Source organism: Tetrahymena thermophila (genome assembly GCF_000189635.1).
Source record: "Tetrahymena thermophila SB210 genomic scaffold scf_8254697, whole genome shotgun sequence".
Taxonomy (NCBI): Eukaryota; Ciliophora; class Oligohymenophorea; order Hymenostomatida; family Tetrahymenidae; genus Tetrahymena; species Tetrahymena thermophila.
The window spans coordinates 908,735-930,731 of record NW_002476463.1 but is presented as its reverse complement, the minus strand read 5'-3'; the positions used below and the strand labels follow the sequence as shown (position 1 = coordinate 930,731).

Below are 21,997 nucleotides of genomic sequence, written 5' to 3'. Positions count from 1 at the left end.
TCAGCTTTTAGGGTTCCAATTAATAGAATATAATGGAAAGCATGATTATATCCTAAAATTGTAGCTCTAATGTTTTTATAAATACAGATAAATAAGAGAAAAAGGATTATAACAACGTGTTCGATTTTAAAGATAACTCTGAAGCAAACATTGAGTTTGTTACTGAAAATTAGGTATTGAATGTAACAAAAAATCAGACTTAAGTCGTAGAAGAAGAAGATTATCATAGGCCAATTACTGTTTTATAGTCAAATATAGCAGATAAACTAGATTAAAAATAATATAATGATCTAGGAGATCCTGAAATTATTGATAATAGCACTTATGTAACAAAGATACTAAAATGCATACAACTAAAATTGAAATAGGATTAATAATAATAAGAAAAAATGAATCTTCCAGATTAAATTTATGAGAGCGATGGAGCTGAAGAAGTAAAGGTAGGTAGATCAAAGTTATCAAACAAAATAGTAATTAGCGATGAACTAAGCTCGATAAGTACAAATCATGCTTCATTTTACTGGAATAAAGAAAAGCAATCGTGGTATTTAAACGATAATAATTCTAAAAATGGGTCATTTCTAGTGATTGATAATTCCCCTATTAAGCCAAATGACAGAATAGCAATAGGACTTTTTTAGTGTACAATAGATTATAGTATAAACTTTATGATAACTGATTTTGTACTCACGTTTAAATGCATGGTTGATGATTCAATAGAGCCTTTTTAAATAACAAAAAGCGTTCCTTTTGATGAAAAGCTCATAATAGGAAAATTACATTAACCCTAGCTGAAAGATGATCCAATGATTGCCAACAACTAATGCTACATATAATTTTAAAAGAATAAAATAAAAATTTGGAATTGTCAAGAGGCAGATTATAAAATAGCAAAAATAATATAGCCTGATAAATCAGTTAAGATAAAAGATTAAGATATTATAAGATTTGGATTGGTAAACTATTATATATTTTCATAATTTGTTAAAAAGATTGAATCTAAACAATCAAGAATGCTAAAGTGTCTAAACAATGAGAAAAACTTGGATACAATTACATCTATTTCATCTTCTATTGAAGGAGAAGATTGTTGTATTTGTTTCATGACTTCTAAAAAGATATGTATTCTAAATCCTTGCAATCACTCAAGGATTTGTATTCACTGTGTAATTAAATTGATGGAGTCTAAAAAGAATTGTCCAATTTGCTAATGTTAATTTAAAGATTTTAAGTATAAAGAGTGAAAAAACGAAATCAAAAGTAAAATCTTATTTAGTTTAATAGAATCTTAGATTCCTACCAAGTAAAAAATAGATATAAAAGAAATAGATATATCTATTCACTTAATTTATCGAATAAAAGAAAAAATAATTAAAACTTGAGATGAATCATTCATTCATTCTAAGTTTTAATAATAATAATATATGAAATTTATCTATTTAAATTTTGAAAACCATATAAAAAGAAAGAAAAATAATTTATTTGTCGTTAACTTAATAAAATAAATATAATTTAAATTGTAGTTTATTCCTATATTTAGATAGATATCTTTTCTTAAATAAAGTATAAAAAAACAATCAATCTTCTATTTATTTTGTTTTTTATTATTACAAAAAATAAAAAATAGTTTTAGCTAATTTTTTAAAATCATTCTAAAACAAATTTATTTCAATTTTTTATTTTGTTGAAAAAATAAAAAAAATATATTATTAAATATTAAAGATCTTTTGAAAGTATATATAAATATAATCTTTTTGAGTAAATTTTTAATACCCCTGAAAATTTTAACTAAAACAATAAAACTCAAAGCTAATTTTTTATCTTTATTTAAAGGGGAGATAAATTATAATTTTAAAAAATAAAATTTAAAACGATTATGTGTGATTGCAATTTAACTGGAAATTTGAATTTCATGTTGAATTAAAATTGTGCAAAAAATAATATTTTTAAATTTACTTAAATTATTAAATACAGAATTTATCATCTAAATTAATGCTTGCCAAGTTCTATCCATGAGATATTAACCTTTTTACAATTTTTTTTGTGCTTAGAAGCATTTATAAAAAATTTTGATCATAATTAATTTGATTAATTTTATAAGATCTCATTATTTATATGAATAATAAAAAAAAAATAGAATTCAGGGCAGACTTTTTGCAAGATTTGCCAGTTAGTATGAGTAAAAGTGTCGATATGAAAATAAATTCAGTTGGTAGTTAGAAGGACGAAAAATAATCTGAATTAGTTGATACACCATACTTTGAAAAGTTAGATTCGTTATGTGATCCTGATTTGTTTAAAAACTAAATAGAATTTCAAAATTCAATATCAGTCAAAGCTTCTACATTGACTTACGAATTTAGTTTACAACCAAAATGTGAGGATTAGTCTTCTACTGATAAAGAGGAAATATAGGAGACCAAATAAGAAGAAAATTAATTTGATTAATTTGAAAATTAAACTGATAAAGACGATTTAAATCTGTCTATACTGAAACCAGAGATTTTTCATCCAACTGTTTAGAGGCCAATAATTAAAAGAAACTTTGAAGCTATAAATGAATACAGAATTTAATTTAAAGAAATAAAAAGAATTTTAAATCCAAAAAAGAGACCTCATGAAGATATAGAAAGATACTTTTTAGTAAGAGAAAACAAGGATGTTTTGATAGGAGCTAGCACAGAATGCGATTATGTTATAAGTGATCCTTTAAAATCAATAAGCAAAAAGCATGCTACTTTAAGATATGAAGAAGAATATCGCTAATGGTTTTTAATTGATAATAATTCTATAAATGGAACTTATATTGTATAGGATGAAATAGTTTTAAAGGCAGATATGTAGTTGCTTATCGGTACATTTATTTGCGAGGTAAAAAGTATTTTCTCTCTGGATAAAGAGACTAATAGAGTTTGCTTATTCTTTTCTAACCTTGTAGATGAATCAATCCATTCTTTTCTTCTAGAATTCGATATTAAACAGGAAGGAGATGCATACTAAATAGGCAAAAATTTCTAAAAGTAGCTCAAAGAAGATGAACTTATTGAAAACTTACATTGCAGTATTAAAATGAATTGTATCAAATAAATACTGATATTAAATTAGCCAGAAATCTACGATAAAGTTAGTATTAAGATATAGTAGAATACTCCTTTTAAACTAAATAACGAATGCATAATAAAATTTGGATTATTGAATAAGTACAAAGTATCAATTGGCAATAACAATTAAGTAGAAACTACTTTTTCTAAAATTTCTAATTAAATAACTAATTAAGTGTCTAATTTGTGTCTTTTTTGCTCTTAGAATGAATCAAAATTATATTATCTAAAGCCTTGCAATCACAAAGACCTCTGCTTATAATGTACATTAACAAAGAGCAATAACATATGTCCCTCATGTAAACAACCGTTTATTGATTTCAGCGAAAGTATAGATGACTGAAAATAAAAAATAAAGGAACAGTTTATTAAAATTAATTAATAATATTTGCAGTATTTCAATTTTAAAATTTTTATTTATTTTATAAAAGGTTTTGTATTTATAAATTTATATTATCATGCAAACAACTATTTATTGACTTTAGTGACAGTATAAATGATTGAAGATAAAGGAACAATTTATTAAAATTAATTAATAAAAATAAATAATATTTGCAGTATTTTAATTTTAATATTTTTATTTATTTTATTAAAGGTTTTGTATTTATAAATTTATATAACTAAAATCAGTATTAATTGCTACTAAAATATTATACATCTGTCTTAGAATTTAATTTTAAAACGATTGCAACTAGTTGATTTCTGTTAAGTGAATATCTTGTTTTGATTTAAACATAAATTATTTTTATTAATATGTTCTTATTAAATTTTTAGAAAGTTATTGTTTTATTGAAAAATGAATGCACTTAGAACGAGGTTGAGAAAAGATATATAATTTTAGATTTAAAACCAATATTTTTAGTAAGATATTTTTTAAAATTTAATTAATTATTTAAAGATATATCAGAAGCTTTTAGGCATACTAAGAAAAGGAGAAAAAAACTTTATTAAATAGAGTGAATCCAAAAGACAATAGTTAATTTACAGAAAAGGACATAGAAAATAAACATAATTTAAGTTAAAAATGGCTACATATGAAGATAAGAAAAAAGAATTTATAAATTCTGTTATTGGAAAGATAGTTTGTATAGAATTGAATGACGATAGAAAAATATATGGCCAATTGATTTGCGTAGATAAGTAAAGAAATATGGTGATCAATGATTCAATCACTGAGGTTGATGTAAAATATAATACACCAATCAATAAAGATCTTAAAATATATTTAAGAAATGATATCCTTGCTAAAAAATATATTGAGTTACCACAAGATGTGCTTAATAACTCTGAAAAATTAGAGAAATTTAATGAAATATTTAGATAAAATAAATTTTGGTCTGGAAATGTCATAATAGCTGATAAGCACATGAGAAAAATTTATGTTACTAAAACAAGTGTTGAATAGGAATAGCAATGATTGAATTTCTTTATCTGATTATATTCTTCAACAAAAAGCCATATAATGCATATTGGTATTATTTAATGTAAAAAAGAATAAAATTCCTAAATAAACAAGATAGTTAGTTAATTATTAAGCGTATTTATTTATTTTGTTAGATATCTAAAGAGATTTCTTACTTTAAAGCCAAGATAATAAAATTTTGAATAAATTAAAGAATAAATAAATAAATCTTAAAAAATGACATCTACAGCTATGACTACTTATATATAGCTTCTATATTATTATAATTTATTTTTTATAAAATAGTATTTTCTTAATTTATTTTAACATCATAATTAATTCATTTAAATACTCTTTTATTTAAATTTAATTATAATTATTATATATAAATAATATTTCCTTTTCAAAATATTTCATTCATTTAAAAAGTTTTTTAATAATTAATTAAGAAAGTTGTTAAATGTAATAGTATAATATTAGGTTTGTAATTATTTTAGATGTGAAACTACAAAATTAATAATTATCATTAAAATCCACGATATTATTTTCATAAGATAAATCAATATATGTATGTATTTGTGATTGTTAATAAAATTTTTTTTTTATTTTGTTGAATTTAATATTAGATATTTATATATTTATTTATAAAAATTTATTTTTTATAAAATAGTATTTTTTTAATTTATTTTAACATTTTAATTAACTCATTTAAATATTCTTTTATTTAAATAGATATAATTAATATTTCCTTTTCAAAGCATATCATTCATTAAAAAATATTGATAAATATTTGAATAATTAATTTAGAAAGTTATTAAATGTAATAGTATAATATAAGGTTTGTAATAATTTTAGATGTAAAATTACATAAATAAAATAATTATAATTAATTGAAAATTCAACTTTAAAAAAAAAAAAATTTTATTAACAATCACACATACATAATATGCTGATTGTATGAAAATGATATCACTAATCTTAGATATTTATATATATATTTTTATTTATTTTTATCAAATAGTATTTTCTTAATTTATTTTATAACTTTAATTAATTCATTTAAAAACTATTTTATTAAATATATCAATAATCTTTCCTTTTCAAGACATATCATTCATTAAAAAGTACAGATAATTATTGAAAATAAATAATTAAGAAAGCTTTTAAATGTAATAGTATAATATTAGATTTGTAGTTATTTTAGATGCAAAATTACATAAATAATTACCATTAAGATTAGTGATATGATTTTTATACGATCAGTGTGCTTGATTATTAATAAATTTATAGTTGTTTTAAAAAAAGTTGAATATTATAAATTTATATATTTTTGAAATGAAGATATTTATTTATTTATCTATCTATTTTTTAAAAATAAATAAACAAAAGAATAAATAAATAAACAAATATTTTGATAATATATTTTAATAATTAATTTTTATATAATAGTATTTTGTTTGTAGAATCCAACACCTTATTTTATTTTATAATTTACTTATGCATTTATATAATCTTTCTGAATTAAGCAATCATTTATTTTTGTTGATTATTTCGATAATCTAAGCTTCCTATTCCAAATATTCCAACTATTCTTCACTAAATATTAAAGCTTATCCATTCTTATCATAAATGAATTTTCCGTAATCATCTTTTAATTTTCTATTTTCTTCTATTTTAACCTTAAGCTTTTATTCTTTTTACTCTTTAAGTGTGTTGTTGTAAAGTAATCCTGATATATTTATTTTAAAATATTTATTATCTTTAATTCAATAAAAATAATTTTTAATTTACTTCTTTTTATAAGATGAACTAAGTCATTTACCGCGCAGCTTGAGTTTAAGCTTTGGGAGTTACTTTGTGTTTCTGTTTATTTGATATAAATATTTAATTTATCATATTAAAAATAAATTATTTTACAGAATTGTTATGAAGTGTGATTTGAAGATTCTAGCTTAGGTATTTGATTATATGATGTAGTGTTTATATTTTTAAGTGGTTAAGAGAAACAATTTTAAGAGTTTTATTATATTATAGTTTGAGAAGTTAACTACTTATTTGAAGTTTAATGAGTTGATTGACTTCCCTCTGTCTTTAAATTATATATAGAACTATTAGAATAAGTAGGATCTTTGCAGTTGTTATTAATTGAGATGACTGTATTTGAAGTTGGAGATTTTATGAAAGCTTGTGGTAGTTAATTTTCTATATTAGATTCGGTATTACATCTTTTTTGAACAGTTCTTCTTGGTCTTAGTTATTTTCTAAATCCTGCTAATGGCTTTTTAGCAAATAAGTTAGCTTATTGAGTTTATAATAAAGACTATTTATTTTATCTATATGATTCTTATCCTGAAAGAGTTTTTAAATCTCTTAAGTTAACTTCACAGGTTTAAATCATCAAATCATTATTTTAATTCTCATGAGGATAAAAGAAAATGTCTTATTCATATTTATGTAATGTTTTTTGTTAGTTTGGGTGAGACGATTGTTCAGTTCTTAGTTTCTTAAAGTAGCTTTGAATTTCTCTCTAATTTTGATACTCTTCTGTCTGACATTTACCATTAAGAGATAGCTCTTGATCATAAACTTCATCATCATCATCAATATTATCACAGTCATCATCGAATTCTTCTTAATAATCCTCTAACTAATTAAAATCAAAAGGAGTTTATTAGCTCGTTTAATGTTTAGGATTAAGGACCTAGATATTAGACATAATATCTTGTTAAAGTGAATCAGCTATTGAGTGATTATTTCCATTATTTGACTAAATAGATGAAAACATTGAATTATTAGCTTCTTGTATTACATTTTATCTCTACTTTGATTCTTATTTAATTTACTTGAGCTCTTTTATAAGTGCGACAAGTTATTACGATTGCGTCTAAGTTTTCTTTTCAAAATTATCAATAAGCATTTTCTATTCTTAGATCATTTACTCTTTAAATCTCAAAGATTCCAACAGCTGTTTATTTTAATTTGTTAACTGAATTAACTAAGAATTAAAACTAGCTATTGATTAACTGGATAAATTGTTAGCTATTGTCGAGTTCACTTTAGAATCATTAAGTGTTGAGTTATTATTAATTTATTTTTTCCATTCAGCTGACTCTTTTTCATATTTTTCCTTTAATAATTTAAAATTTTCTTATATTTTTGATAAAGCTTCTACTAATTTATCGACCTTGTTTTACATTTGTGCTTCACTGGAGTATTAATTGTTTTTGCTAGTCATTACTAAATTTCTTACAATGCTCTCAAGCATATCTAATTTATTTTTATATTATTGCAAGCAAGAGGTGGCATTTTAAAATGAGACTGCTGCCTAATCTGTTCTCCTTTATGTATCTTAAAGTTTTTCAACTCCATTGGCTAACGAAGATAGATACCCACTTAGCTATTATTCAAGCTATTCAATCTTTTTAGTTTGTTCTTCTTCCATTGCCTTTATGCTTCCACTAATTGCATCTGTTCTAACTTTTAAAGAATCTAGATTTGGCAATATTTGATCATAAAATCCTTAATTCATTTCAATAAAAACACTTTTAACATCAGCAGTGTTTATTTTTTCTGATAAATTTAGTCCAAATGCATCTAAATTTGCTTTGAAATAAGCCTATCCTTCAAAAAAAACTTTCTCAATATCTGTTTTAAGCTTTGTTAAAAACTGTCCAACTTCTATAAAAGCTTTATCTTATTTTCCATCTAAAATTTAAAAAGAATTTTGGCATTCTTCTATTTATTTTTAAACTTAAGAGAAACTTTCATTCCATTTGGTTTCAATCAGCTTTGAAATATTTTCATTCATTTATTTCCCCATCTGATTTAAATATTGTTCTTCCACTTTGACTTTTAGGGTTTGCTGAAATTCTTAAATCTACTTCTAAATAATTGTTTACTCATAAGTAATTGCTTCTAATTTTTCTTAACAGAATTTATTTATTTTGTTGAAAACATCCTAATTTAAATTACATTTTAAAAATCAAAATAAAAATTTAGTATTAAATATATCTAACTAACTAAATAAATAAATAAATAAATTACTGTCTTAGAATTTGCAATCAACTCTTATATCTCATTTAACTTTCTATTTTTTATAAAAAATCAAATTTTTTCATCATATTAAATACTAATAAAATATTTATTCAATTATACCTTTAATTTTCTGTTTAATCGCCTATTATAACTTCAGCATTTTCATCTATAAATTTTTAAAGCTCTAATTTGTACTCAGTTATCACCTTCTTTGCTAATGCTGCATACTAATCTTCTTACAAAGCTTATTATTATGTGTTTTAAGATTTTTCATCAGCATATAAATTACCTTTGTTTTAACTTCCACCAACTTCAATAATGCTTTCGTAGTTTGGTTTAAACGGATAAATTTGCTAAAATTCATTTTGATTCTCATTTGTAATTTGATTATTTTATAAATTCTCTGCTTTTTAAGAAGGCTAAAATACTATACTCTAGATTAACGGTTTAGGATTTTTGTCTTCTTACGTATTTAGTGTCTACTGTTAATCTAAAAATATATTCTATTATAAATGAAGAGGAGGTGATAATGGCTGATAGAGCTAAATATCTGGAGTCGTAAATATTCTATTATTATTATTGCTTTTTTTAATCACATTTTATGAATTCCTAGCAGGTTCTTAGCTATGTATTCTCTTTTCAGAAGGTTAAGGACTCATAAAAAAGACATGGTTTACTTAAGATAGTTAATTTTGCTAAATAGAAGAAGTTGCTGCTAAATTAATCTATGTTGCAGAATATCTTTACCCATTATGTAGTGAGCCGCTTTAATAAGGAGTTTGAATATTTGTGAATATTTTTGGAGCTTCTTTGGTCAAAGTATTTTTATTAGTAGACATTATAGGAGTAATTTTATTTTATTATGGAATTTAAGTATGCTACACCTAAGATTAAAAATTTATTCCTGCCTAATTCTAAATGGAGGTTGAAATTTAGTTAGAAGGTGATCTTGGAATATTAGAAAATATCATAATACCTAAAATAATCAAAAATTTTATGAATTGTCAGTATTTTAAGTAATCTAAATTGATTATTTTTAAAATTAATTAATTAATTTATTAAATAGTTAATTAGAAAGTAGTTTAATTTCTTTGAACATATCTTATCAAAAGATTATTCTTTTAAGTGATTTATTTATTGATTGATTAATTAATTGACTTTATTTGAGTTATAATAGATAATTAATTGGAATATCAGTTTTTGCTTTATAAATAAAAACATTTTTAAGATTTAAGTTTAAAATTGTAATTTTTCTAATCAAAAAACTAGAATTAATTTCATATTATTTAAATAAATTAAAAAGTCATTGTTGTTTTGATAAATAACATTTAATTTGTTAAAAAAAATATGTAATGTAGTTTGCTTTGAACAAAAACAATCTCATTATAATTTTTAATATTAAACCTTTCTCATAAAACAAAATTTAAATACAAAGGCTTTTATTAATAAAATATTAAATTTAAATGAAGATTACAGTATTTATATATTATTTTTAGTTATTTTCATTTAATTTTTTACTAAACTTTATAATTTAAAAATAAGAAATAATGTAATATTAAGAATGAACAATTATTTGATTTTGTAAAAAAAAGAAATATTTTATTAAATTAATTTATTATATAAGAGTTAACAAATTAAATAAACAAATATTATTTATTTATTTATATAGATTTATTTAATAAATAGTAAGCTTTACATTACAAAATTTAAAATAAGAGTGGTTGATTTATCAAGAAAATTAAGAAAAATGTATTTATTTTATTAGATTGTTGTTAGTATATTGATTTTATTTTTAATCAATTTTAAATCAGTATACCTTACATATTGTAGTTGTTATTGTTGTTGTATATTTTATGATTATTATTGTTGTTATTTATTGTATTTTATTCGTTATTTACGAGCAGATCTTGTTCCTCTCCATTTAATCCATTTTATTCTTCTGATTAATCATCGTTTATAAAATTATTTTTATGAGAGCTCTACTGAAGATCATCGAAGTTATTATCATTCATTAGCATAAATGAATCTTCTTCGCTGCTTGTTTCATTTCTTGGAGTTTACATATGCAATTTATATATTTTGTCTACATCAATTCCTTCTTTACGAATAAAATATAACAGTTTCATCACTTTTTCATCTTTTTTTCTTAGTTCATGCATTTTGTGCTTTTACTTAGCAAGGAGCTTGCTAAGTTTTTAATTTTCTGTAAATAATTTTTCCAAAAGAGGTGAATGAAATTGATGATCTTATATTTATTTAAGTATATCGGTTTGTTAATCATTTTTATGTTAAAGCATCTCAACTTAGTAAAGCAGTTAGCGTGCTTCGTTTCTTCTTTCTTCATTGTCTTTTAACAGCTTAGATTTATCTTCGTTTAACTTCTCTAACTCAATTATCATTTTTTATATTGGATTCATAAATACTTTGAATAAAATATCTACAAGCTTCATATCTAATTAATTTTTATACTCCTCAAATATGCTAAATAAGCTATCGAAGTAGCTCTTCATATTTGTTTCATCAGTTTAATAGCTGTACATGTTACTACTCCAAAAAGTATCAATTCTTTTATAAAGTTAATCATATTTAAACAGAGTGGAAATACCCTGTATTTAATTTATATTCAATGAACTAGATGAGTCTGTGGAGCTTTAAATTTAATATTATAATTATGCAAGTTGCTATTGAGAGAGTTGTTGATTCCCAAACTAATTAACTTATAAATTTTTATTAGAAGTTGTCTTTCGCTGTGAAGAGCTAGGTATTGAATGCGAAGTCATCTAAGCTAATTGCTAAATTTACTGCTATTAATTTTAATGATGATTCTATTAGTTATGCTTGCCATATATTTATGCTATAGAATTGTTTTAAAGCTGCTACTTCTTTTCTTTTTTAAATCGTTAAATTTTTTAAATATCTATTTAATTTAAATGTAACTCAATAAATTTTGTTACTCCGTAATATTCCAATTTAAAAAAAAAAAGTATTTACTTTAACTTTTGTTGTCGTTTTAGTTATTCATATTTGAAGTCGAAAGTGAATTTTTTAAAGGATATTTTGAGTCTTAACTGCTTTATGTATTTTTATTTGCATTACTGGTTGCACTTAACAGGTTTTCAATGCTTTCTATGCCAGAAGAACTTGTATGCTTTTAATTACTTTGAAGATAAGGAGAGGTAGTTTGAAACTACTACTGCATATTTTATCTATTTATTTATTAACATTACTACTAAATAATGCTATTGATGCTTGGTTGCTAAGGAAAGTATTAATTTCCTAAACTTTAATTTATGTTGCTATTGCTATTGTATTGAATTGATGATTAGTTATGCTATTTTTTTTATGCAATTTAATTTAATCCATTCTGGCTATTTTAGTTTTTTAGTTTCTATTTCAAAGTAGACATCAAAGCAGCTGAAGTCTTTTTTTAAGTTGATGGAGATATTGATTTATTTTTCAACCCATGCTTCTAACTCCCACTATTTGCCCTCTCTTTACTAGCTAAATTATTAAAATACAAATTTATAATTTGAAAATCAACTCAAATATTTGTTGTTGATTAAATTCTATTGCATTACTAAAATACAAAATTATAAATTGATTTTACCTGAATTATTAGCTGATTTATCTCTTCTCGTACCCATTTGGTTACTGTGAGAAGTATTAATTTAGCTATTCTTTGATATAGTTTCTTTAGCAGTCTTTGCCTTTATGAAATTATAGAGTGTATACTTAATAAGATTTTTATAAGTAAAAATTATAAGTTAAATGAATTTGCTCGTAAACATTATTATTTTTTACAAAAGGAATTAAATCTACTGAATTTATTACTGCAGAATCACTAGGAATTAAACAGGTCGCCCCAGATTGTTATGATTTCACTTAACCTACAATTAGAGATGAGTCTTTTTTGGCTTGCATTCTCTATGGAGATTAGCTAGTCCTATTTTTATATATTTTTGATATTCATAAATGCATTAAATAATTTTAAGTTTTAGAATCAGTCAAAACAAACTTGAGTGAATTTGCTCTAAAGCAAACAAAATTTATTGTTCTAAATTATATTGTAAAATGAAGCGCTTACTTTTAAAATCCCTGCATCGAATACAATTTCTAATAATAAATGAGTAAATCTAAATATTGCAGTTAATTAGTTAGCAATTAGTGGTTATCGTTGCTGCTCTTACTTATTAGCTACCTAAAAACTATATATTTGTTTTTAATTTACAGTTTATTCTTAAATGAAAATAAGGTATTTTTGAAAATAAATCTTTTTACAAATTTTTCCTCAAAGTATAAATATTAACTTATTATCAATGTAAGAAAATAGAAACAAAGAATATATTAAAATAAGCATAATTCATATTTTCGCTCTTTTAAAAACAAGTATTACTAAATTTTCGTTTTAACATAATGATTTGCTTTCAAAAAATAGAATGAATTGCTATTTTTTCAAAATTTAGTAGATATCTTTTATTTTTAACTGATAAGTAATGTTTATTGTATTTCTTTTACCTATTCACCAATCAATCAAATAAACAAACAAACATCTACTTATTTAAATATTTTTTTATTTTAATTCTATTTTTATAAAAAGATATTTGCTAAAAATTATTTATTTTCACTCCTTTCAATAGCTTTTACAAAAATTATTTTAATAATTAATATATTCTTGAAAAATACTTTATCAAAAAAAATTAAAATCAACTAAAAAATCATATTTATTCAAATAATTTAATTTGCTCTTTTTCAAATTTTAACCAAAAAATTAATAAAAAAAATAAAAAATTATTTTCATAATTAAATTAATAATTAAATAAAATAAAATAATCTCTTAAAAATTTAAAAAGCAGAAAAGAACAAGATTTATTTTTATGATCTCACACCAAAATTGCTAAATAATTCATAATTAGTACATCCATTTCCAAGTGTTTTTAAGATAAACAAATACAAAATTAAAATGTTTTTTTTGAGATAGAAATAACTTTTAAAATTAACAAAATGAATAAAATAAATATTAATTAAGCAAAAATAAGAAACAAAACTATAATATGCTTTACTAAATAAGTAAGTATTGAATAATTCTTATAACATTTAGAAGAAAAGCAGTTCAAAAAAATAAAATTTGATAATTACAAAAACATATGTATAACAAATATTATTATAATTTATTGCTATAAAATGTTAATCTATCTAACTTAGAATATTTAATAAAACATAAAATTATTTCAAGTAAAATCAAAATCATTTTGCTTATGACTCAACTTGCAATACCATAATATGTTTGTGAGTTTCAGATAAAATTAAGATTAATGGAGAATTTTAGAAGGATTATTAAAATGAAGGTATGATTTAGATTTTGTATTAACCTGGCAAACTTGAGGTGAATTCTTAAATATTTAATAGAATTTGCTCTTAGATTATTACATTATCGTTGCTATTTTCAGCGAAGTGATAAGCCTTCAAACATTTATCACTTTGACCCAAATAAACTAAAGAAAAAGCACATTTTTTACTCTCTCTTAAAATAATATGATCTAATAACTCACCTTGATTACAATTAAAAGTTGCCATTACTTTTTTTTATATGATATCAAATAATTTTAAAGATCCATCTTTGCATCCTAAAATGTAGAAGTTTTTTCTGTCCCATGTCTTTGGGATTAGTCCTAAGCTAGTTACACCTTAAACTCCTGTCTAAAACTATAATATCTCTTCAAATGAAGACGAAGAATTGTAAGAAATATTCAACTTTAGCACACTTATCTATCCGTCTTCTAAAGCTACAACTACTTATTAATTCTAAGTTAGCTTTATGTCTGTAACCTTTGATTGAGAGACTAATAATCATTTAATTTTTTAAATAAACAATAAAATTTAAATATTTTTTCCAAAATAAATTATTCTTGAGATAAATCTAAAAAATTTCTATAACTTTTATTAAATTAAAACTATATTTTTTAATTTTATTGAGTTTGAGATATTTTTAATTAATTCACATGTTAAAAATTAATTCTTCAATTCAATTAGAATTAATTGAATATTTTAGTAATTTATTTTTAGAGATTTTTATTTTAGGTTGTTAAAAAGTAAATTTAAAATAATTCTAAATAAATTTCTAGTATTGAAATATTTAAAAAATGAGTTACGTTTCTTTGAAAATAACCATCTGTAATTATGGTATTCAAGTAGTTAGATTTCATTACTACCATCTACAGCTAGAATTCTAGCACCATCTTAGAGGTCTACTATAAAATTGACAGGCATCAAAAAGCCAAGTAGCTTTTAAAAGGAATTAATAACATGGTTTTTGTCTATAGTCCAAAATACAATAGAGGAATCAAGAGAAGAAGTAGCAAAAATAATTTTATCTTTGAAATGCAGTGGTTAAAACAAAGGCGAAATGGGTTCTATTGAAATAAGATCTTGATAATGCTTATTAATCACGAATGGATCAGGAGTATATATCTTCTTGGATATCATATCATATACATGTGGTTCTTTTCCTGCTAAAGCAATAAGATTGTATCCTAAATAACTCATAGATGTGTATTAAAATTGAATTTCTTCATTCTCATATAGATTAAACTTCCCAATTTCTCTAATATTTAGCTTTAAAGGTGTGTAAAGTGGGTAGTTTATTTCATGAAAAGCATCACTGCTGATTTCTTGATATAAGTTCAAATCATTAAATTAATTGAGCTTGTTTGGTTGCTTTTCGTCTTAATTCACTCCTATCTAATTTACCAAACCAATGTTTGGGTCAAAGAAATTTAAAACACTTTTGTTTATAATACTTTGTATGTCAATATTCTGCGAATTATTCTAGCTGTACTTCTATGAGAGACTAATTTCATTTGTTTTAATTGTTTTGTTTAGACGATTTTCTTTGTAATTAGCTAGACTCAGAGTTATTGGTGCATTTTTATGAATATGTAAATTATCCATATAAAATTCTTCAATTTTTTTTTACAGAGGTTCAGTTAACTCTTCTTAGAACAAACCTGCTCCTCGATAAGAAGGGAGATCATCAATTAAACTATTTAACTCTTTAAGACTAAGATGTAGATTATCAACAAAATCCTTGCTTTTTGAATTTGTTTCCTAAGCAATTAGAATAGCTCTTTTTATTTCATTTATAGTCTTGCTGGCCTTTTAATTGTTCTAATTTATCAATTTAGAAGCCAATATGTTTGGATTACTGAAATATTTAAACTTTTAATTCAATTAAAACACATCATCTTTAAATAGCTAAAATATTTCTAAACTTTATTTGTAGTTATCTAAAAACTCATCGAATTTTTGAAAGGATTTTTCTTTGATGTTCTTGAGCGTCTTGTTAATTATTATAATAAATTCTTCAATATCTTGTTCAACCTAAAATTTCTAGGCTTTAATATAGTCTTATAACTTTATGATATGATTTTAGCTATCTTCCATCCATCTTAATAAGCTCAAATTCTCCTTTTTCCCAATAGTTTCATCATAAATTTGTTGCTAAATCTTTACATTTTTTTCTATTTCACGGCTAAATAAAAGAAGGAATCTATCTCTTTCTTCTATTTTATGATCACTGGGATGGGAATTGCATTCTTAGCAAATAAAAGGGCTATGCTTTTCGCAGTCAAGTTAGCAACATACGCTCTTGATCTCATTGTTTGGGTGATCTATACATTTAATATGAATAGCTGGTAGTATACACAAATTACTTGAGTTTTATTGATTATTCATTTTATTCTTAATAACTTTTCTGATTTAAATCACAAACAACTTTTATAATTTATAAAATGTAATATATCTGATAATGAATTAAGCTGAGCTTAAATTTTTAATAATTCCGTTTTTAATAATATAAACAATAAAAAAAATAAAAACCTGATATTTAATTCTATTTGGTTAAAATAAAAAATGTTTTATATATTTAATATTTAATGATAATCTAATATTAAGTTTTATTAAAATTCTCTTAGATTTTAAATAGCAATTAAAATTTTTATATTAATCATACACTAGTTTTTCTAATTTTAAAACTTGAAAAGCATTTACCAAGTTTAAAATATATTTTATCACCTTAAAAAATAAATTAACCAAGAAAAAATAGATAAATCAATTAATCAATCATAGAAAAAATAATTATTGTATTATATTTGATTATTGATAGTGTTAATTAAGCATTTCAATTTTATTTTTTTAAATTAAACAAGCAATAAATTTATTTTAAAATATATATAATTTCAGAATATTTACAAAGAAATTACTATTTAAAATATAATTTATTTTTAAACTTAATCTTTATTTGAGATAAGCTTTTAATTTAAGTTTATTTTTTTTAATTTAAATAAAATTTTAAATTAAAAAAATTAATTTCTATTTCAATATTTCTTCAATTTTATTTCAAATTTAATAATTATTAAGTATTTTTATGGTTTAATTTCTTTTTATTTTTGTGAATATAATTAAATATTTTAAAAAATTACCAAGAAATAACTGTAATTCTTCATGCAAAATGGCAAATAGAGTAGTGAAGAATTGTGAATTTTTAGCTTTTTAAGAATTTGATTTTCTTAATAATTTTATATAATAAATTTTTAGATTTTTTAAAAATTACATTAAATATTTTTATTTTTTTAATTTTAATAAATATTTTATCATAAAATTAATTATCAAAGTTTATTAAAATTCTAAAATAAATATAACCTAAATAAATATTTTATAAAAAATAAAAATTTAAAACTTTTAAATAATTAAGCATAAATTAAAGCTGTGATATCTATCTATATATCTAAATCCTAAAGATACTAAAAATAAATTTCATGTATTAACAAATATTATTTTTTAAGTTATTAAAATAAATATAATTAATATAAAGTCTACCTACCATTCATCACTTGGTTAGAAAATTTTATTGATGTTAATTATATTAAATTTCATTTTAGTTTTTTAAGTGCTAAGGATTTTTAGTAGTTATTGGTATAAAATTAATGCAACTCAACTGCTTTTATCCAAATCATAGCTAGACGCTAAATTTTCCAGTTTTAGCCTTATATGACTATACTATTGTTGAGTTTAAAAGTAAGACTAACATCAGTCAAAATTGAGTACTAACTAAAAACAATAACTGGGAAGAAAAAGAAGCTGACACTTTTAATTGTTTCGGGAATAGGTAAATTTAAGAATCTACCTTCGAATGCTAGTAAAATGACAGCGAATAAACCAGCTTACTTAATCATTGAAATTGCAAATTAAGGAAATTCAGGTTATTTTTCTTAGTAATTCTTATAAGAAAAGTATGCAGTAAGAATTAGATGGTAAGCTAGAATAAAGAAATAAGTTTCAATGTTGTTTAAAAAATTAATAAGTTAAATTCTCAAGTTCACAATTAATATCCATTCTATTATTTTTAGAAATTCTTCAGAGCTAATTATCTTAAACCAATTTGTTTTTTTTTCAACTTTTATTTCTTCTAAACTAGTCCATCTTTGTTTTAAGTGTAATTTCTCTAAAAACTCATTGAATTTTTGCAACGCTTCATCCGCAGTTTAGAAATCAGAACTTATAACTGTGCTATTTTCACTCATAATAATTACCTCTTTTTTTGAAAAATTACAAAATACAAACAAATATGCTTTATATATTTTACTTTCTATTTTAATTTAATTTTAAGAGTTATTTATAAATCTTTAAATTTTTGATTTATTTTTACAATCCAAATGTTTGGAAAATGTTAATGTTAACAAACAAATATCTTTTACTAATTATTTGACTTCCTTTTTATTAAATAAAAGAAAAAAACATTAATTGTTCAAGCTAATTATCTTTTAATACAAAATTAACAGATATATTTTTTAGTTGAAAAAAGCTTCTTATGAAATATCTAAAAATAATAAAATATATTTATTTTTATTTAAAATTGAATGAGTTTTTTAATTTTCCTTACTTTTTTAAAATCAAATTTAAATGTTTTAAATTAGAGATTTAAATTTTTTTCTTGAGAAGTTATTTCAGCTCATTTAATTTTTTTTCTATCAAATTACAATTATATTCCTGTTTTCTAACCAATCAAACACTGAATAAATATGTAAACGCGTCATATCCGTAAGATAATTAGTGTGTCGGTAAATATAAATACTAATAAGATTCATCAGAAAATTATGAAAAAAAAAAACAATAATTATATTTTATCAATAGTTTATTTGTTTTGGAGAGGTCTAAAAATAATATTTACAGTAAAATTAATGGATAAAAAGGTATGAGATAAATACTTTTTTTAATTTACCTTTTACTTACTATTAAATGAATAAGCCTAATAATATTATATATACTTTTAATTACTTTTTAAAACACTCGTGTTTAAAAATAGAAATTTGCAATCAAACCAAATAAGAGTTAACAAAAAAGATTACAGGGAAGCTGATGTATAATTTTTTAATCAGCATTATCAAAAGTTTTAAAAATTGAAAAAACAACCCCATCACATCTAAATAATTAATAAAATTCAATTAAATATTATTTTTAAAAGATATAAATAAATAATTAAATAGATAGATAGATAGATCGATGAGTAGTTAAGAAAATTAGCAAGCATATTATAAAAAAATGTCTAAAACTAATTTATATTTAAGAGAGCAAGGTAATTTGTTAGCTGGTGCTTTTATTTTGATTGTCTCTTTGCCTGTCGTTTTGATGGCTGCTATAGCTACCTTATGGGAGTGCATAGACAGAAAGTTTAAAGGCTAACCAGGTACAGGTTTCCTATTTAGAATGGCAGCAGCTTTTAATAAAAAAACTCAATCATTCAATGAGCGCTTTGTCACTTACAAGGAAGATGCATACATGATGAATGTGATTATCCTTTTGGCTGTCTTAGTACCTATCTTATTTACATTGTGTCTTAAGTACACCTTAACATATGGCTTCAGTCTCAGTCTTTGTCTTGCCTACAATGTCTTAAGACTTGGTCCTTTCATGATTAATTTTGCATATGCTTATGCTCTTTCCCACAAGGAAGGTCACATGGGCAAGTCTCTTTACAAAGAACCTTATGGAATCCTCTTCCAAAATGTTTTCAACTGGTTCATAGGACTTTTCTACGGTATTCTTCCTTCTACTTTTGCAATTGGACACTCTAAGAACCATCATAAGTACAACAATTCATACTTGGATATTATCTCTACTGCAGATAGACCACGTGATAATTTTGCTAATTGGGTAAGATATCTTCCTAGATTTACATTATACGCAACTAATGTCTCCACAGTTATTTAATTCTACAGAGAGAAAAATTATAAGTGCTGTATTAATATGATTGTTGGAACAATTTATTTTATTGGATTTGTTGTTTTCTGCTATAATATACATCCTCTCTTCGCCTTCGGGTATGTCGTCTATCCTTTCTTTGAGAATGTCATTCTCTTAGCAGCTATCAACTGGTCATGGCACGCCTTCATTGATCCTGTAAATCCAGAAAACGAATATGCATACAATATCACAATTCGTTTTGGAACTTTTAACATTCTTGAAGAAGATTATCATGTAGTTCATCACCAATACCCTGGTGCTCATTGGACAAAGCACAGCGAATTATATGAAAAGCACAAAGAAGAATATGAAAAGCAAAAGGCTTCAATGTTCTAGGATACCCATGCCTTCGAAGTATTTGGCTTTGTTGCATTCAAGCAATACGATATATTAGCTAACAAATTGATGACAAAAGAAAATTTAACTCATGAACAAAAGGTAGAATTTGTTAAAGCAAGAGTTAGAGCATGCACATGGGGCCCATTCCAAAATGTATAATCTTCATCAAAAACTGATTGATATAATTCAAAGCAGATGTATACGTGTGTTTTTATGTAGTATTTCATAAAATTTATACTGAATTATCTTTAAATTGCTTTCGTTTATTTTAATTATATGTTAGTTTCAATCTTTAAAAAGAAAATTTTTGCATCTGATTTATCAAAATAAAATTATTTTGCATAATTATGTTAGGATTATATTTTTTAAAAATATTTTTTTATACAAATAAGAGCATTAATCTAAATATTTAATAAAATTCTTAAACATTTTTTAATTTTGGCAAAATTAAGTTGCTCAAAGATCAAGGAAGGAGTAAAGTTTTATAGAAAAAATATATGTTTAAAAAGTAGTAATTTAAATATTGATATGTAAAAAGAAATTTTATGTCTACTCAAATCCATTTAAAATAAATGATATTTGCTTATATTTATAATACTTAATTATTAAATAAAAGAAGAAAAACATAAAATATTTTTATAAATAATAAGAAAAAAAATTATTTTATTTACTTATTTTTTTTAACAAAGTTAGTTACCTTTAATTAATTTTGAAATTTTTCAATTAGTGTTTTTTTAGAAGGTAAGTAATGCACATCTCAAAATTATATTCTTTAATGGAATGAAAATTTTGAGCTATTTTTAATTTAGTCTCAAAATTATATTTGGAGCCATTCAAAATGGTGTAAAATAATTAGTAAGAATTATGATTTTTAATTTTTACATTAATTTGATTATTATAGTTACTTTATTATGGTTGGCTTAAAATGAAGAGATCACACTTTATCTCTGATGAAAACTGATGTATCTTTAATAATATTATCAATGTGTTTAATATTATTATTATTGAACATATTTTGTATTAAAAAGTACAAAAAAAAGATTAATAATATTCTTTTCAAGCTTAAAATGACAAAAAAATTGATTTGTTTTTTGTTAATTGTAATAAATAGCACAAATATTTCTCTAAAATCTTCAGATTTTAATGAGCACTATATAATTTTTATGTGAAGATGCTTTTTTCTCATTAAAAAAACGTATGTTTCGTTAAACAAAGGCAAATTAATAACACTAGTGCTTTTTAAAAAAATGAAATATTAAAGAGAGAATTTTATTTAATTCTGAATTTAATTATAAATATTAATAAATATAAAATGTTTATCATTTCATTGCGTTATTTTTTTAAATAAAACTATCTAAGATCTGAAAATATTAACAGGTTTTAACAAGTTTAGAATTATTTTTACAAATTTTTATAAGTAGAAATAAATCAAATTAAAATCTAATTTTTTTTGAATTAAAAAATATAAAGAAATTCTTTCAATATTTTATTAAAAAATGAATATAACTTCAAAAATGTGTACATTAATTTTTATAAATTATTTTATTGTTTCGAAAAATTCTAATTATAAAAAAATTTCAACTATTTTATAGTCATATCATTTTATTGAAATTACTTTTAGTAACTTTAAATATCAAAAAAAAATCTAAAATATTAGTTTTAAGCTGGTTTTCAGAAATTTAAGCTTTTAAATTTGATATTATTGACACGTAGAAAGAAAGCTCATAATATTTTATTCTAAACTAAAATAAACATTTTTTTATCGAAATTCATACAAAAAATATATTAAATATTATTTTATTTTGGTTTTTTAGATAATTAA

At 22.2% G+C, this 21,997-nt stretch overlaps 8 protein-coding genes across 8 annotated transcripts; 3 read left to right on the top strand and 5 right to left on the bottom strand. All coding sequences in view use genetic code 6, as the record gives it.

Moving 5' to 3' along the window:
- Nucleotides 1-579, bottom strand: TTHERM_000083949 (transmembrane protein, putative; the record flags this gene model as incomplete). Its single annotated transcript, XM_012796789.1, has 1 exon — nt 1-579. The coding sequence occupies one exon, from the start codon at nt 577-579 to the stop codon at nt 1-3; it is 579 nt and encodes a 192-aa protein (XP_012652243.1).
- Nucleotides 580-2,115: 1,536 nt separating this feature from the next.
- On the top strand, nt 2,116-3,444 carry TTHERM_00084970 (FHA domain protein; the record flags this gene model as incomplete). Its single annotated transcript, XM_001012644.1, has 1 exon — nt 2,116-3,444. One exon carries the CDS (start codon nt 2,116-2,118, stop codon nt 3,442-3,444), a length of 1,329 nt encoding a protein of 442 aa, XP_001012644.1.
- A 681-nt stretch (nt 3,445-4,125) lies between these two features.
- Nucleotides 4,126-4,518, top strand: TTHERM_00084980 (like-Sm protein; the record flags this gene model as incomplete). Its single annotated transcript, XM_001012645.1, has 1 exon — nt 4,126-4,518. One exon carries the CDS (start codon nt 4,126-4,128, stop codon nt 4,516-4,518), a length of 393 nt encoding a protein of 130 aa, XP_001012645.1.
- A 1,514-nt stretch (nt 4,519-6,032) lies between these two features.
- On the bottom strand, nt 6,033-9,509 carry TTHERM_00084990 (hypothetical protein; the record flags this gene model as incomplete). The annotated part of the gene is made up of 5 exons (XM_001012646.2): nt 6,033-6,232; nt 6,295-6,366; nt 6,421-8,461; nt 8,548-8,590; nt 8,659-9,509. 5 exons carry the CDS (start codon nt 9,507-9,509, stop codon nt 6,033-6,035), a joined length of 3,207 nt encoding a protein of 1,068 aa, XP_001012646.2.
- An 825-nt stretch (nt 9,510-10,334) lies between these two features.
- On the bottom strand, nt 10,335-12,822 carry TTHERM_000084989 (hypothetical protein; the record flags this gene model as incomplete). The annotated part of the gene is made up of 5 exons (XM_012796788.1): nt 12,623-12,822; nt 12,370-12,481; nt 12,146-12,269; nt 11,530-12,039; nt 10,335-11,425 (listed from the first exon to the last, which is right to left on the bottom strand). Exons 1-5 carry the CDS (start codon nt 12,637-12,639, stop codon nt 10,335-10,337), a joined length of 1,854 nt encoding a protein of 617 aa, XP_012652242.1. The 5' UTR covers nt 12,640-12,822.
- A 960-nt stretch (nt 12,823-13,782) lies between these two features.
- Nucleotides 13,783-16,269, bottom strand: TTHERM_000084988 (hypothetical protein; the record flags this gene model as incomplete). The annotated part of the gene is made up of 2 exons (XM_012796787.1): nt 13,783-14,378; nt 14,688-16,269. The coding sequence occupies 2 exons, from the start codon at nt 16,267-16,269 to the stop codon at nt 13,783-13,785; spliced, it is 2,178 nt and encodes a 725-aa protein (XP_012652241.1).
- A 1,196-nt stretch (nt 16,270-17,465) lies between these two features.
- Nucleotides 17,466-18,116, bottom strand: TTHERM_00085000 (transmembrane protein, putative; the record flags this gene model as incomplete). Its single annotated transcript, XM_001012647.1, has 1 exon — nt 17,466-18,116. The coding sequence occupies one exon, from the start codon at nt 18,114-18,116 to the stop codon at nt 17,466-17,468; it is 651 nt and encodes a 216-aa protein (XP_001012647.1).
- Nucleotides 18,117-19,078: 962 nt separating this feature from the next.
- TTHERM_00085010 (fatty acid desaturase family protein) lies at nt 19,079-20,424 on the top strand. Its single transcript, XM_001012648.2, has one exon. The coding sequence runs from the start codon at nt 19,096-19,098 to the stop codon at nt 20,353-20,355; it is 1,260 nt and encodes a 419-aa protein (XP_001012648.2). The 5' UTR covers nt 19,079-19,095; the 3' UTR covers nt 20,356-20,424.
- Nucleotides 20,425-21,997: the final 1,573 nt, after the last annotated feature.